The sequence below is a fragment of the Drosophila takahashii genome, chromosome 2R, assembly GCF_030179915.1.
Source record: "Drosophila takahashii strain IR98-3 E-12201 chromosome 2R, DtakHiC1v2, whole genome shotgun sequence".
Classification (NCBI taxonomy): Eukaryota; Metazoa; Arthropoda; class Insecta; order Diptera; family Drosophilidae; genus Drosophila; species Drosophila takahashii.
The window spans coordinates 29,516,646-29,531,120 of record NC_091679.1 but is presented as its reverse complement, the minus strand read 5'-3'; the positions used below and the strand labels follow the sequence as shown (position 1 = coordinate 29,531,120).

Below are 14,475 nucleotides of genomic sequence, written 5' to 3'. Positions count from 1 at the left end.
GGGGGGTGATATATCACCCATATCACCCCCCGTGGATCGCGCATGAATATAACCAATCCACAGCGATAGATACCAATAATGAATTCTCAAAAATGTAAGTATATTTAGCGGTGCATTTAAATAGTCTTATGGATATGGTAACAGGTCGGAAATGACTAATAATATGTGTTATATGCGGTGTGGGCCTAAAATAAAGTCTCTCGCATGGGCTTGTGGACCAGGACGTGGTGTTCGGAGTCGCTGGAGGAACTATCGGCGGCATTGGCCGCTGTGAAACTGCCGCTCACCCGCCGACTGGCCGAATTCTTCCGCTTCTTGCGCTTTCCCCGCTCCAAATCCGGTTCCCCATCCGATCGAGAGACACTTGATCGATTGTCATCCGGCAGGGACTTGAGTTCCGGCTCCTCCAGCTCCTGGAAATCGCTGGCGATGGTGGACGAGGAGGGCTGCTTCTTGGCCGCACTGAAGTAGTCCTCGATGGCGGGATCGAGTTCCAGGACGGGACTCTGTTGCAGTGTGTACACCTGGGCGCTGACCTTCATGGTGGGCGGTGTTAGGATCGGGGTTTTTGGCTTCCTCTTGGCAAACGGACTGCCATGTTTGCTGCCCACATAATCGTATTCCGGATCCGTCAGGAACTCCACGCTGTCGGCCATCATATTTACCCTCTTGAACGGAGGAATCTCGGCTATTTTTGGCCTACGCTTCGTGTAGGGACTATTTTCGTAGCTCTGAAAGTTGCCGATCTGCTCGGCACTCTGCAGGTTCTGGGTCTTCAGGTGGGCCGCCGGGAATCGCGAGTCCTCGATGCTGAAGCGCCGACTACCCGACTGATTGTACTCCATGTAACCGGTTCGCCTGTAAGGTCCATACTGGGCGGTTCTCTCCTTGTCCCGGTTCGAGAGCATCTCCACGCTGCGGAATCGCTGGCGGGAGTCCAGCTGCAGTCCGTCCTCCGCCTCCGACTGGGATCCCTCACCGTCGGCCTGGGTTTGTGAACGTCTCAGCTTCCGGGAGTTGCGAGCTCTTTCGGGTCCCGAGAGATCCATCATCGACTTCACCGGCCTGACCAACTTGGGCATTCGCAGAGCGTCCTCGTAGGAGGGCAGCAGACTTATCTCCTGGGTATGTTGCAGACTCGGAGTGGCGTCCTCCAGCAGAATGCGGGAGTTCAGATCTCGTCTGTAAGGTAAATAATTAATATGGTTAATAATTAATATGGTTCCATTCTTACATGCGTCGCAGCTCATCATCGTTCTCCTCGAACTCCCTGTCACTCTGCCGGATTTTCCGCTTCCTCAGGAACTTTTGGAGGCAGGCATAGCCCAGGACCAGAGCACCCAGCCCCAGCAGGGTTATCATAATGACGGACCAGGCCTTCTCACCACCGCTACTACTCCTGGCATTCACAATCCACACATCCGCACAGGCAAACTCCCAGAGTTTTCCATAGAAAATAGCAGGAGCCGCACAGCGCAAGTGATTTTTATCTTTTATCTATGGGAGTAAAGCAAAAGTTAAGAGATTAGTGTATCAACTTAGAGCCCAAACAAACCTTAGCTGGTTTAGATGTCAGAAAGTCGTAGAAGTCCACGAAGAGCGGACTGTGGCAGTCGCAAATCCAGGGATTGTCGCCCAACCACAACTGATCGAGGTACTTATTGCCACTAAAGTAATGGGGTGGAATGGGACTCGTGAGACGATTGCCATTCAGGTGGAGGTCCGCCAACTCGGAAAACTCTCTGAAGGTGTTGTTGCGAACGGTAGTTAGCCTGAAATCGAAAATCTATTACTTACTGTTATATAAATATGAAATGCAAGGGCTATGTTCACCTGCAGTTGGCTAGATTCAGTTGCTGCAGCGTTTCGGATCGCATAAAGGTGGGTATATCACTGATTAGATTGTTGGATAAGTCCAACTTTTGAATGGCCGACAGACTGGACAATGCGGTGCTGTCAATGGCGGTAATCTCGCACCAACTCATGTTTATGGTGCGCACCGAATTGGACACGATTTTGGTCAACTTCTGCAGGACATTGCGACTGAGATTGAGCTCCACCAGCACATCGTTGTTGCGAACAAAGTTCCTGTCCAGCCGGGCTATTTCGTTGAATGCCAGATTCAGCACCTTCAATCGCTTCAGATTGGCAAAGGCATCTTGGCCAATCAATCGCAGGACGTTCTGCGAGAGATCCAGAACCTCCAGCATGGTGTTGTTAGCAAAGGTGTTGGCATCCACGACCCTCAGCAGATTTCCGCGCAATCGAATCTCCGTCAGCTGGGGCAGTCCACTGAGTTCTATCTCGTCCAAGTTGCAATAGGAGAGATCCAACCTGCGCAGCACGTAGGTCAGTATGGGATCCTCCGAGAGGCTGTCGAACTGAAGTTGCGTGTTGCGGGACAAGTTCAGGGCCTCGAGATTTTGCAGGGCATCGAGAAAGAAGCCGGATAGCTCCGTAATGCTGCAGTTACTCAGGTCCAGGGCCCTCAGGGTTCTCGACGGCAGGGCCGCTATTTGGGCCAGTTTATTGTTGGCCAGATTGAGGCGTTCCAGGCTGGGCAGCTGATTGACCAGCTGGTCACCGCCAACGGTGGTGATTTCACAGGAGGAAAGCTCCAGTTCGGTCAGCGATGAACTGGTCAGCAGCTCGAAGCTCTCGCCGGTGCCAAAACTACCCAATCGATTGCCATCGAGGGCCAAACGCTTGAGACTCGGTGCATATTTGAAGGCCTCGTTGGGAGTGAGGGCTTCCCAGGAATCTATGGAGTTATTCGCCAGCAGCAGAGTTCTCAGCGATGTGAAACCAATGAGGGTCTTACTTTCAATGGCCGAGATGTGGTTGTTGGACAGATCCATGTAGATCAGCGAGTCTATGTCCGCGTATTGGGTGGGGAACTCGCCGAATTTGTTTCCCGACAGATCCAGATGCTCCACGGGAATCCCATCGAAGCTCGGATAGGTCTGGAGACTCCTCCTCGAGCAGTCGGCATACAAACTGTCCACCACCCAAGTGCAACGACAGGGCCAAGGGCAGTTGACTGCCGAGCAGGAAGAGGTGATCCACAGGAGCGGGAAAATCAGATCCCAAGCGAACCTCATGTCTGCAATAGAGATGGTTGAAGCTGATTTAAGTTCGAGATCCACAATCTACTCTATTGCGCATGCATTTTTCATATACAGCCTTATCACCGGACACTTTTTGTTTTCAACCTTCGTCTCTGTGGGTTTTGCTTAAACGCAATTACAAATTGCGACGATTCCAAGGCGTTTGTGACGTCACAGTTAGCCCAAACTTATTCACCTGTTGAATTGCTGCCTCTCGTATTTCCCCTTCGAACTGCACTCCTCTTATCTTATCGTTCGAAAAAGTAGAGCACCCAAACAGAGAACCAAACCGGGAAGGAGTTTCCAGCACTGAGGAGTCTTGAAATCTGATATTACAATTTATAATTTAACTGCCATTCGGATGCAGCCACGCCCTCAGCATTTTTCACTTTGTGGTTAAATGTTTTTGGAATTCCGGCCTATTTTATTGGGTTTTCAAGAGGGTCGCCGCGCAACTGCTGGTCTAATACTGGCCGACTGAGGAAAATTACTCACCTGCTGGCCGCTGGCGGCGTTCATCGGGCATTCGGCAACGGCTTCCACTACGACTGATAAGATAAGCCGCTGATAAGACCGCCGTTTGCATGGGGCAACGAGCAGTGTGGCAAAGCGCACCACTACTTGAATTTCCCGGGCAAACGGGTTACGGAATTTCGAAAAAATACTAGAAAACCTTAGCGGATATTCAAACCTTAGCCGACATCAAAATATTTTGAAATATCTGGATGATTCTGGATATAATTTGATTTTTCAAACAGTTTTTGTTGTTAAAACTTTTTATTTCGAATTTTTTTATTTTTGACATAGCTTTTAAAAATATTGTCAGCACTAAGATTTTCTATATTTTAAGCCTAATCGATTGGGAATATTTGTACTAACTTAACGCAGTATGATTTTATTTAGTTAATAGTTGTTCCATGTTCTGGGTATGGTTTAAGGTGGTTTTTCCATACTTTTGGCGGTTGTCGCAAAATCGAAGTTAGCGATACGAAAAACGATCCTTGAAATCTTTTTTAATGTTTTGTCATTTGGACAGCTGCAAAGGAAAATTCCTGAGTCGAAAAGAGGATAATTCCTCAGTCGAAAAGAAGACAAAATATTTGGCATTAATTTAGTGCATAAATTTAGTGAAATATATAATCATCATGTGGTAATGTCTGGCATTTCATTATGAAAGAATAATAGAGTGTACAATGTAATTCTTTTTTTTTTGGCTAACCGTTTTTTGTTTCTGTTACTTGCCACTTTAAGTTGATTTTTTAAAAGGCTCTAAGTCCATTACAGCATATGTCAACAAATCAACCGTGAGTACTTGCAGAGATGGCAACAAATGGAGTCGTTTAAGACTGAATAAACTTGTCACCCACTGAAGTGCAACTGTTTGAATGGGGAATCCGGTACCAGAGTCAGACAACTCCTTTTTCGTCTCCGGCAGCCGCTGATAGGGCATTAAAATTACCCATACCCATTCCCGGCGGAGGATTCGGCCGGAGTGCAGCAGCGACCTGCAGACACCCGTAACCGGATTTATTGTAATGAAGCGTGAGCAAAACAGAAACGACGCCTCAGACGACAGCGCGATAAAGATGCAGTGCGAAATGAAAAATAAGACGAACCCATTCCCAGGGAGCAAATAAAAAACAGGAGTCCCATCGCTGACGTGTTGACAGCAACATATTTGTGGCTTGATTACGGTGAGGAGCGGTAAGGCAACAGGAAATATTCGAAGTACTCTTAGTAAGAAGAAGAAAAACAGTTGTAGAAAAATAAACGAACTTTGTGTACACTTCGAAGGTGAAATAAAAAAACTAAAACCCAAAAAAAAATTGATATGATACGATGATCAATTTGATGTTATGTGGTATCACACTTGACTTGATATGGTACAATTTTGAATGTTCTTTTTACCTTCCACTCACGTAATTTTAGTCGCCATATTGCATATTGCTCTCTTTTCCGAAGTCAGAGAATCTTCCAGAGAGAGAGAGAGAGAAATCGGTATTGCATGGTAAAAACGATATGCGCATATCGATTTGATCAACGCATGTTTTTATTTTGTGTGTTGCTAATACTCTAAAGTTAAAATCGAGTTTAAAATATTGTTGCCATTATACAAATCAACTTATTTTGATGATATTTTTCACTTGATAATTAAATCCAGGGAGCAATGTACTCCCTCAGATTTCTAGAGAACTTGAAGAGAACGATTTTAAATGGTTAGCGACGATACAAATAGAAATAAGTTGATGCCCTGCCTTTCGGGGGTTGGGGCAAATCAGGAGCAGAGGGCAACAAAGAAATCCAAGGAGAATGCAGAAGTCGGCGTAATGCCGCGACTGATAAGCTCGTCAGGATACGACCCCCGACCCCTCGCGGGTCTCTCTGATTTTTCCAAACTGTTCACTATTGAGGACGAAAATGAGCAGGGATGCGCAGGGATGCTGCTCTCCCACTCAAGTTTGCCGCGTCCTTGCCGTTTTAATGAATCGCAACGGCTTTGTTGCCGAGACGCCTTTTGTCCTGGCCTTCAGCTCCCAGCGCCGCCCCCTTCGCCCACTTTCCATGGGATAATTAGCGGCCGCCGCGATGCAAAGTCATCGCCGGCGTTGGGAATTCGCACAGTTGAAATCACAAGTTAATGCCGCATGGTCCAAGGACTTGGTCCTTTGTGTGCTTTTGTTAATGGATTGATTTTGATTTTGAATTTTCTCCCGTCTAATCTGGGCTGACTTAGAGCTGTCGCGGCCTTCGCTCCGTTTTATTGGGCAATTTCCAGCGGTTTTTTAATAAGAAATGAAGTGCTTTTTATTTATTTTCGCAGCGTTAAGTCGGGGCAAAGGAATCGCGGAGTGTGCCACCGTTTACCACCCGGAGTGCAGTCAAAGTTAAAGTTAAGTTGAATGACAGCTGCGGTGTCGAGAGATAAGCACTCCACCCACTCACCCAACCCAACTGTCCATCTGCCAGAGGCGGAAAAAGTGAAGAGCTGATAAAGTGAAATGCGAACTCAGGTGAAGAGGCAGGAAGTCCTGGCGAGTGGGAAATGGACACGGAGTGGAAATGGAGGTGCGATGGCCCATCGACATCCTGCTAGCTTGCTGGCTTAGCATTTCCGCAGATGTCATAAAGATATCTTCGCCATTATGACTCTTCTAATCGGCCGCATCATTGAAATGTGGGCCACACACTCCCCCGCTCCGCCCCCAAAACGACCTCTCATTCCGGTGGCTTTGATTATATTTTTATGCCTTGAGATTCGCTTTTTTTATTGTCACTCTGGGATGGAGAGAAACAATTTGCTTCTATCTGCAGGACGATACGTCACAAGGAGTACCATTTTTGATACACAAACATAACATAAATAAATGTTGGGTGGAGGGGGGCGATAAAGCAAGGGAGTAGACCCCTCAATTTGCATATTCTTAGCCCTGGAATGCCTTATAGACAATTATATTTATTATTCAGTTATGCCGCCAAGGGGGTGGGTGGGTGCTTACATAAGTTGAACCAAAGACATTCCCATTTAATGCTTGCCATTCTAGATTTTTAGCTCGAGTCAAAGGAAACGTTCCGGGGAAAATATCTTGAATAGCAATAAATTTCGATTTTCGTCAACTTAAATGTTTTATGAATTATAAGCTTAAGACGCGCCGAGGCAACCGAGACCACCACCCACTCACCCCTTTTTCTTTGGGAAGGGGTTTTCGGAAGGGCAGGAGCACACCTTACGCCGAAAACTTTGTTCCTCTGACAGCAGGCAAAGATTTAGACAAAGACTCCAAACTCCAGAGCAAATGCCAGCTACTGATAGCAGCTCCTGCCACCTCCAGGGGTTGGGGTGAGATTTAAAAAGCCAGCCTCCCGAATGCCATCTGCAGGGGCGTAAAGGAAGGGGGTATAAAAAAGCAAGACCAGGAAGATGTACCCAAGCCTTTCGCCAGGCCAGCAAAGAATGCCATAAATCAATTCGTATTAGTTTTATGAAATTTATACCTGCGGCGCACCACCAGCCAGCAGACAGCCATGGGGAAAAATCTGGCCAGAGGATGGGGGGTGGCGGAGTGGGCCAGAAAGTCCTTCGGCGGTTTAATGAGCAAATCTTTTTTGGCAACGCCATCTCGGCATCAGCAGAAAGCGTTTGGCGCCAAGCGTTTCCAATTAAAAGCATAATTCATTCGCAGGGCTTAGTATCAGGCTGAGTCACTCTGCAGATGCTCCGGGGAAAATAAAGATGTATGTAAACCTAAAACAGGAAATACCTTCAAAATTATTATTTGTTATAATGTTAAAGAAACAAGAAAAAGTATATCACATATAATGTCGTTTAACTTTGTTTATTTCTTTAAAAATGTAAAACTTTCTGTTCAAAAAAACCCATGAATACAGTAATATTGCAAAGTGAAAAAAATGAGGCATTCAAAAAGTCTGCAACAAACAATTTTCTTTAAAGACCTTTCACAACCAAATCCTGTAATCATCACTAATAGTCATATCGACTACTCAGAGAATCGAATTTAATAAACTTAAAAATACACTTATAAATAATATCTTAAACTTAATAATTTCCTAGAGACAATAACAACATTTAAAAGTCACACAAAAAAGCCCTCTTCAAGTTGAGTTGAAAAATCTTCCACCTTTTAGTTGTTGATCGTTGGACGCTGCCCAGCGGCGCAAATGAATGGGAAACTTTGAATTATCGCCTGACAATGGGATTATCATTTTTATATTTTTCCGCCTGCCCAGTGACCAGTGGGAGAAAGTGGGAGAAGGTGGTGGCCTGTGGGTGGGATGTGGGCCAAACGGCAGTCGGCCTTGGCTTAGCCTCCCTGGGGGGTAATTCACAGTTGCCATAATTATCATCGTAAATTATGGGCAAGTAAAAGTTTTGGATTTTATGAAAATGAATTGAGATTGAGCTCGGGCTTGGGCTTGGCTCTCTGTAGGAAAATCTGAAGGCGCAAACGGCAGCCCATGAATCCGCAATTGATTTAAATAGTCCTAACAGCCAAGACGGTAAATCAAGCAGTCGGCAATCTAGCTTGTGCATCTCCGAACCCCCAACTCCCGGCTTCCAGCTCCTAGAGCAACAATTTTTTGGGGCAATAATCTGGCGAACCGGGAGAGCCGAGGAGTGTCATAAATAATAATTAAACAACTCGCGTTGTTAAGTCTTTTTATTACGCGCCCAAGACAAACGACAGTTGACAGCGGGGCAGGATGCAGAAGGATGCAAAGGGATAAGGTGCCAAAAAGACAAGACAAGGGAAGGCTTAGAGTGGTAGCATGTGCGCCAAGCACACACACTCTTTCCACTCCCCCACCCTCCAAAGGAAGCACAATTTTCCGCGCAAATACTTTCCTACGACCTGCAGAGTCCGGAAAAGCACATGAGCGCCGAGACATGGGATTCGCAATGGCAGGGGCAGGGGCTGTCTGCCCTCGCATCCTGTTCTCCTAGGCAGGTGCTTGTCCCGCCTCACAGGGGATTTTAAGACGTAATTAAGATAATAAATAATAATCGCCCAATGCAGGCGGGCATTAAGTGGGGAGTGTGAGGGTGTCTTGAGCTATGTTTTTCCACTCACTCCCCAAAATAGCCCATCGTACGTGTCCGCCTAAGCCCCCCTGTCATATTCTTACGCAAAATCTAGATAGACCAGTTGTAATTTGCCGCTGACCCGGGCTAAAGTGGGTGGTTTCGTAGCCCCTTTGGAAAATCTAGTTTCATGACCGTTTCAAGTTTCTGGCCCTTAAAATTAATTATTATTTAATGATCTCCATTAAAGACTAGCATTTGGGGTTTGTTCTATTAGAAGCTATTATAACTAACGGATTAAATTTATGAAAATAAAAAAACCCAACAGTTTTTAAAAGTAGGTATCATTTATAAAACTTAAATTTATAGGCAAGCTGCTCTGCTGCTCTATAAGCTTTCTAATCAGCCTGGACAATTTATTACTCATCCCGGTTATTGGCTTTCTTTTGTTTTCCCTTTTCTAAAGGGGCTCATTAACTAATTTGGCCAAGATGAAGATGTCTTTCCTGTACTTTCCTTATTTTCTCCGTTTTTCTTTACCCTCGACGGTCGTGTAAAGTGAATGTCACAAATCAAAGCGGAATTATTATTACTTATGACCATTTAATTGGACTTGCGTTATATTCATTTGACTTTCGTTACGGTTTGTTTGCGCACTCAATTTGGCAAATGAATCGCCACCACCAAACGTAAAGGGGGTGGTGGGTGGATGGGTGGTGAGAGCAAACCGCTGGCGAACCAACCACCAAACCACTGTCAACTATTTTGGCTCGCACGCTCATTAGTTTTATTGCCCCGCATATCAGTCAAAGCCGCAAAACTATTTATGTCCCACCCTCCTGGTGAACTTGTCCTTTTCCCCGCCCGCTGTCCTTTTTGGCTCTGCAAGAGCCCTTTTTGTTTCGTCCGCTCTAATTGCCGCCAAGAAATTTGTCTTTGATGGCGAATCCTCGTAATGGTGCAGTGATCTCCAGCTGAATTCAATAGATATTTCAATATCTTTATAAGGGGTTCGGACAGCACTTAATTATGATTGCATTATTCAGATTTATTCCCTATTTGGCGTCATTAAGGGCATATGAAAAAGTTTTCGAAAGCAAGATTTATGCTCCTCTGCGTGGAGTGGCAACCCACCTTTGAGCCACCTCGAAAGTTGGCCAACAGCCGCAAGTGCGGCGTAGTTAACTATGTAAATGTTTTCTTTTCCGCTCGCCTCCTGTTTATGTATATTTACATTTAATGCTACCGCCCCGCCCCCTCGGACCACCCACCATTTTGACCTGCAGTTGGAGCTCTGGAGGGGGCGTGGCTGTAATTTCATTCGTGAGCCAACCACACCGAGCGGTGCAAAGTGCTGGCAATTTTAATTAATGGATAAAGTTATGCGGAATTCTCGTATAGAGCTTGGAGCTTGGAGGGCTTCTCAGTTAGCAGGAGCTTCTTGGCCAGGAATTAAATATTTTGGGTAAATATTTATGTTTGCGAAGTGGAGGGAATTCCAAAGTTGCAGATACCTGGAATGATTTACATCGCTTTGGAGTTTATAATTTCTTTAAATGCGCAAGAAATCGGTAAACTATGCAACAGTTTCGCACTTTATTACGAAATCCATAAATAAGCAGCCGCAGTCCAATATGCTGCGGCCCAAAGATATGCTATAAATTCGAGCGCTGACTCCTTCCCACAATTTTAATTTAAAAGTTTGCGATAACAAATGATGCACATCCCCTGAACACTCCCACAAACCACACACACACGTGTACTTAAAATAAGAAATAATGTTGACTGCTGATTTAGTAACCGCACCGAACCCAACCCCCTGAAAAACCCACCATAACCATCGGTATCTGGCAATGTCTGCGGGATGTAACAAAGGCGAGCGAAATAAAGAAATGAAAATAAGTAAACTTTGGCGCTAATAAATTGTTTCATATCTGCGGCCAAGATGCGGGAGGGCGGAAGATAACTCATACGCCCCGTGCCACAATTCATGCTACAAACGAAGCCAAATGTGCTGCTCATATTGCCATTTTTTCTGCGTTTCCCGTACATATGCATATTTATTTCCCTTCGCTTATCAGTGACTTACCGAAAATGTGGAAAAAAGGCGAGAAAGAAATAAAGCAAAGATCTGGCACATATGAGAAATTGCCAAACACATTACGACTGCAGCAGCACATTAGCCCAAGGCTTCAGTAGAAAATGAGAAATTTGAATATTACCCCATTCTTTCCTTGCAATGCATTCCTGGATAATTTATGAACACCTTAATTATGTGTCTGAAAAATCTAGACTTTATTCTTAATAGGAACATTTAAAATTGGTTCGTTACAAAATAATTAGCTTTCTAAGTTAGAAATTAATTAGAAACCTACTTCCTGTTTAGTGAAATAAAATATATTTTATATCCGAAGTTTATCCTCATGCTAATAAACAGCATTCAGGTTTTTCTGATTAATCACCGTATATTAAAGCTTATCGCCAGATTTTTAAAACGAATAAGCAACGAAGCCTAATCTACTTTCTTTATGCAAATTCCATCACTTTTCTTGCTACTCACCCTCTGCCATTCATCGCCAATGAAAAGTCTTCATTTGAATTTGACATTTAAAATTGTATTTATTTAATCATTTAATAATTGCTGGGGAATATATTTCTATTTATATTATATATAAAGATGTGTGGATGTTTTCGCTGTATGTCTGTCTGTGTTACTTGTGTGTGTGTCTGCGTATCGATGCTTGCAATAAATTACAATATTATTTGAATTAAGTTTATTATCTATCTGAAGGCTTACGAAACTAATGGAACAATTTGTAAAACATTTTATTTCAGTGTGTAGATTTAGTTACGTGTCCGAAGTGGAGTGGATAGCAACGAAGCTGATTGGGTCGCTGGATTTTGGGGGTTGGTATTAGATACCAACGAATCGTATGTTATACATTCTATATGCGATATCCGTGTGCATGGATCGAAGGGGATATGTGCTAGGCGTGGGAAGGGGCTTCTCAAATAAGGCAGGGCAACTAAACGTACTGGTACTGGTACTGGTAACTCGAACTTAACATTAACTTAAACTGCAGATTAAAATGCAACTAAAGCCGAAACAAAATTCACAATGCTCAAAGAATGCGTACCTAGGATAACATACATTATATACAGATCGCAGATCGCTTCTACGACTACGGTTCTCGAAAATTGGCTTTCTTTGGTTTGCTTATCCTTAACGAGCTGGCCCCCAAATGTGGCCGCCCTCCTTCTAATCAATGGCTAATAACTAGGTAGAAATAGATGCGGTTTAGGAGAGCCGTTTACTGGGTTAGGGTTAAGTTCTCTATAAATTACTCATACTGGTTCATGCAAGATCGTATTACTCATAAAGTGGCTTTATCTATTTGCTCTAATTTTCGCTAGATGCTCCTGGGCAACTGGTAACGCGTAACTGGGTTAGTTCTCGTTCTATAATACTTAGAGTTGGCTAAACTAGGGGATTACATATTTATGAGCTATCGTATATGGTATAGTATTTGTCATAGCTGCAGCCGTTGATTTTCCAGCTGCTTAAATTGGGTGTTGTGTGTTTGTGTGTCTCTCGTTCAACTATTTACAAGAAGAAATGCTGCTAATTTTGATTTCGAACTCCGGGCGGGGCTCCCTAATCTTAGTCCCGCTCCTCGTACTTGGGCACAAAAGAGGCCAGTCCTCCCAGCTGGGCGCACTGATTGCTGTCGTAGAGCGACATCTTGAGGCGCTTGCACTTGGCCCTGCGATTCTTGAACCAGAACTGCACATTTTTGCTCTCCAAACGCGGGAACTTTTGCCTGGAAAAGTAAGAAAAGATGGGATGGGAAATTAGTTAAAATTATTTTATGTAAAACAGAACAAAAAAATCTATTTAAAAAAATGTATACGTTTGACTAACAACTTATGAAATATATGAAATATTTATATAAAATATTTAACTACTCAAAATTATTACTTTAAATGATACCCAAAAAATTGAATTCTTCAAGATAGAAAGTAAAGATATCTCACCTATATGGCATGGTGTTCAGGTCCTCGGTGTACTTGAGGATGAGGTTGTGCGAGGGATGCGTGTTCATGGCGAACCACTGCTCCAGCTTGGGCACCTCGGTCACCGGATCGATGAAGGTGCGGTTCCGCTTGCGTCGCTCCTCGTTCGAGATGCCCGACAGGTTCAGACCGCCGCCGCCCATCAGGGCGTTCGGTTGGATTCCGGCTGCTGCCGCTGCGGCCGCGGCATGGTGATGCGGATGCCCGGCGGCCGCCTGGCCAAAGGCCGGGATGTAGTGGCTCATGTACATGAAGGACTGCGAGAACATCGAGTTGGGGACCATGGGGAAGGGCAGCTGGTCCTTGTGCGGCACCACGCCGCCGGCCAAGTCCGGCGAGGGCGAACGGAACTCGTCCAAGTGGCTGGCATCGTTTTCGTTGTCCTCCTCGTCCTCGTCCATGTCCAGGTCGTCGTCCTCCTCCTTGGGCGTGGCGCGTTTGGGCGTGGAACCCACATCCTGGTCATTGTGCGAGCCGCTGTTGTTGTGATTATTGTTGTTGAGTTGGTTGGCCGAGGCCAACTCCGATTGGGCATCCTGGGCGTCCTGGTGGCGATCCTCCGCGCCGGAGTTCTCCTTCTCGTTGTCCTGCATCTCATCCCGCGACTTCTCATGTCGATCCTCGTCGTTCAAGCTGCCATTCAAGCCATCGCCCTTGGCCTCGCGCTCCTGCTGCTGCTCCCGCTCCCGCTCCCCCGCCGCCTCCTCGTCGTCCTCGTCCATCAGCGGCGAGCTGCGATGCCGCTCGTGGGTGGTCAGCGAGAGGGGCAACTGCGGCGTGTTGGGCCTGCTCTGCTCCTCGTCCATGTCGTCGGAGTGCTGCGACATGGTGTCGATGTCCTCGGACTTCAGGCTGAGCGGGCTCTTCAGATAGTCGTGCGACATGGACAGGTTGCCCATGCTCATGGGCTGGCTGCCGGCACTGCTGCTGGAGTTCTGGCCCAAAGGGGCGTGCTGGCTGAGATAGCCATTCATGGCGGCATGTCCCAGAGCACTCATCGCACTGCCCAGGCTTCCGCCCCGCATCTCCGCCCGCTTCTGGGCCGCCCGAGCGTTCTTGAACCAATACACCACATTGTTCACATCCAGCGGCTTGCGACCCCGACGCGATTCCAGGGCATTCAGCTGCACCACATACGTCTGGATCTGCTGGCGCGAGGGATGCGGATTGTCGGCGAACCACTTCTGCAGCTTCGGCAGCTCCATCTCCGGGTCGAAGCTGGTGCGCATGCGAGTCTTCTGGTTGGGATACGGCGGACCATGGCCGCCACCGCCGCCCCCGTGATGGTGATGGTGGTGCAGCGATGGGTGCATGGGATGCACCAGCATGTTGCCGTGGTGTCCACCCACCGGAGCCTGTCCAGCGCCCGGATGATGGGCCGCCTCGTTGGCCAGCAACAGACTCTCCCGACTGCCCATCGATCCCAGGGGATGATTGCCGCCCGCTGCTCCGCCGGCTGCAGCCGCATGAGCCGCGGCAGCGGCCGCCGCCGCCATGGCCGTGCCCACCGGAAAGTCCATCTCGCCGGGCACCGCCACCGGAACTGGGACTGCCGAGGGACCACCCATGAAGGGCAGCATCTTGGGCGCCATGGCCGCCGCCTGGGGGGATAGCTGGTTGGACCACCACTGGTCGAATTTGCGGCGCAGGTCGTCAGAGATCTCTCCTCCCGGCAGGGCATAGGTGTTCTGGTGGGAACTCCGGCAGATCTGGGATAGCGTCACCTGGAAGAAGACAAAAAAAGTGTGTTGATCT

General features: G+C 46.6%; 2 protein-coding genes across 2 annotated transcripts in view; both read right to left on the bottom strand.

Annotated features, from left to right (window-relative positions):
- Positions 1-79: 79 nt before the first annotated feature.
- Positions 80-3,602, bottom strand: LOC108064822 (uncharacterized). Its single transcript, XM_017152542.3, has 5 exons — positions 3,304-3,602; positions 1,834-3,103; positions 1,556-1,772; positions 1,235-1,497; positions 80-1,182 (listed from the first exon to the last, which is right to left on the bottom strand). Exons 2-5 carry the CDS (start codon positions 3,099-3,101, stop codon positions 186-188), a joined length of 2,745 nt encoding a protein of 914 aa, XP_017008031.3. The 5' UTR covers positions 3,102-3,103; positions 3,304-3,602; the 3' UTR covers positions 80-185.
- Positions 3,603-11,239: 7,637 nt separating this feature from the next.
- Positions 11,240-14,475, bottom strand: part of dve (SATB1_N and homeodomain domain-containing protein dve) — a 43,791-nt gene continuing 40,555 nt past the window's right edge. Inside the window, exons 5-6 of the mRNA XM_044395829.2 lie at positions 12,682-14,444; positions 11,240-12,467 (exon numbers count right to left, since the gene is read on the bottom strand). Of these exons, the coding sequence (XP_044251764.1) occupies positions 12,308-12,467; positions 12,682-14,444 (1,923 nt within the window). The 3' untranslated portion in view covers positions 11,240-12,307. The remainder of the gene's footprint in view (positions 12,468-12,681; positions 14,445-14,475) is intronic.

What these genes read in the sequence shown, in the direction of transcription:
- LOC108064822 (XM_017152542.3), bottom strand. Translation starts at nt 3,101, where the DNA reads ATGAGGTTCGCTTGGGATCTGATTTTCCCGCTCCTGTGGATCACCTCT. An exon ending in CTGAATCTAGCCAACTGCAG is followed by an intron (nt 1,773 to 1,833) that starts GTGAACATAGCC and finishes TTTCGATTTCAG; the next exon opens with GCTAACTACCGTTCGCAACA. An exon ending in GATGATGAGCTGCGACGCAT is followed by an intron (nt 1,183 to 1,234) that starts GTAAGAATGGAA and finishes TTTACCTTACAG; the next exon opens with ACGAGATCTGAACTCCCGCA.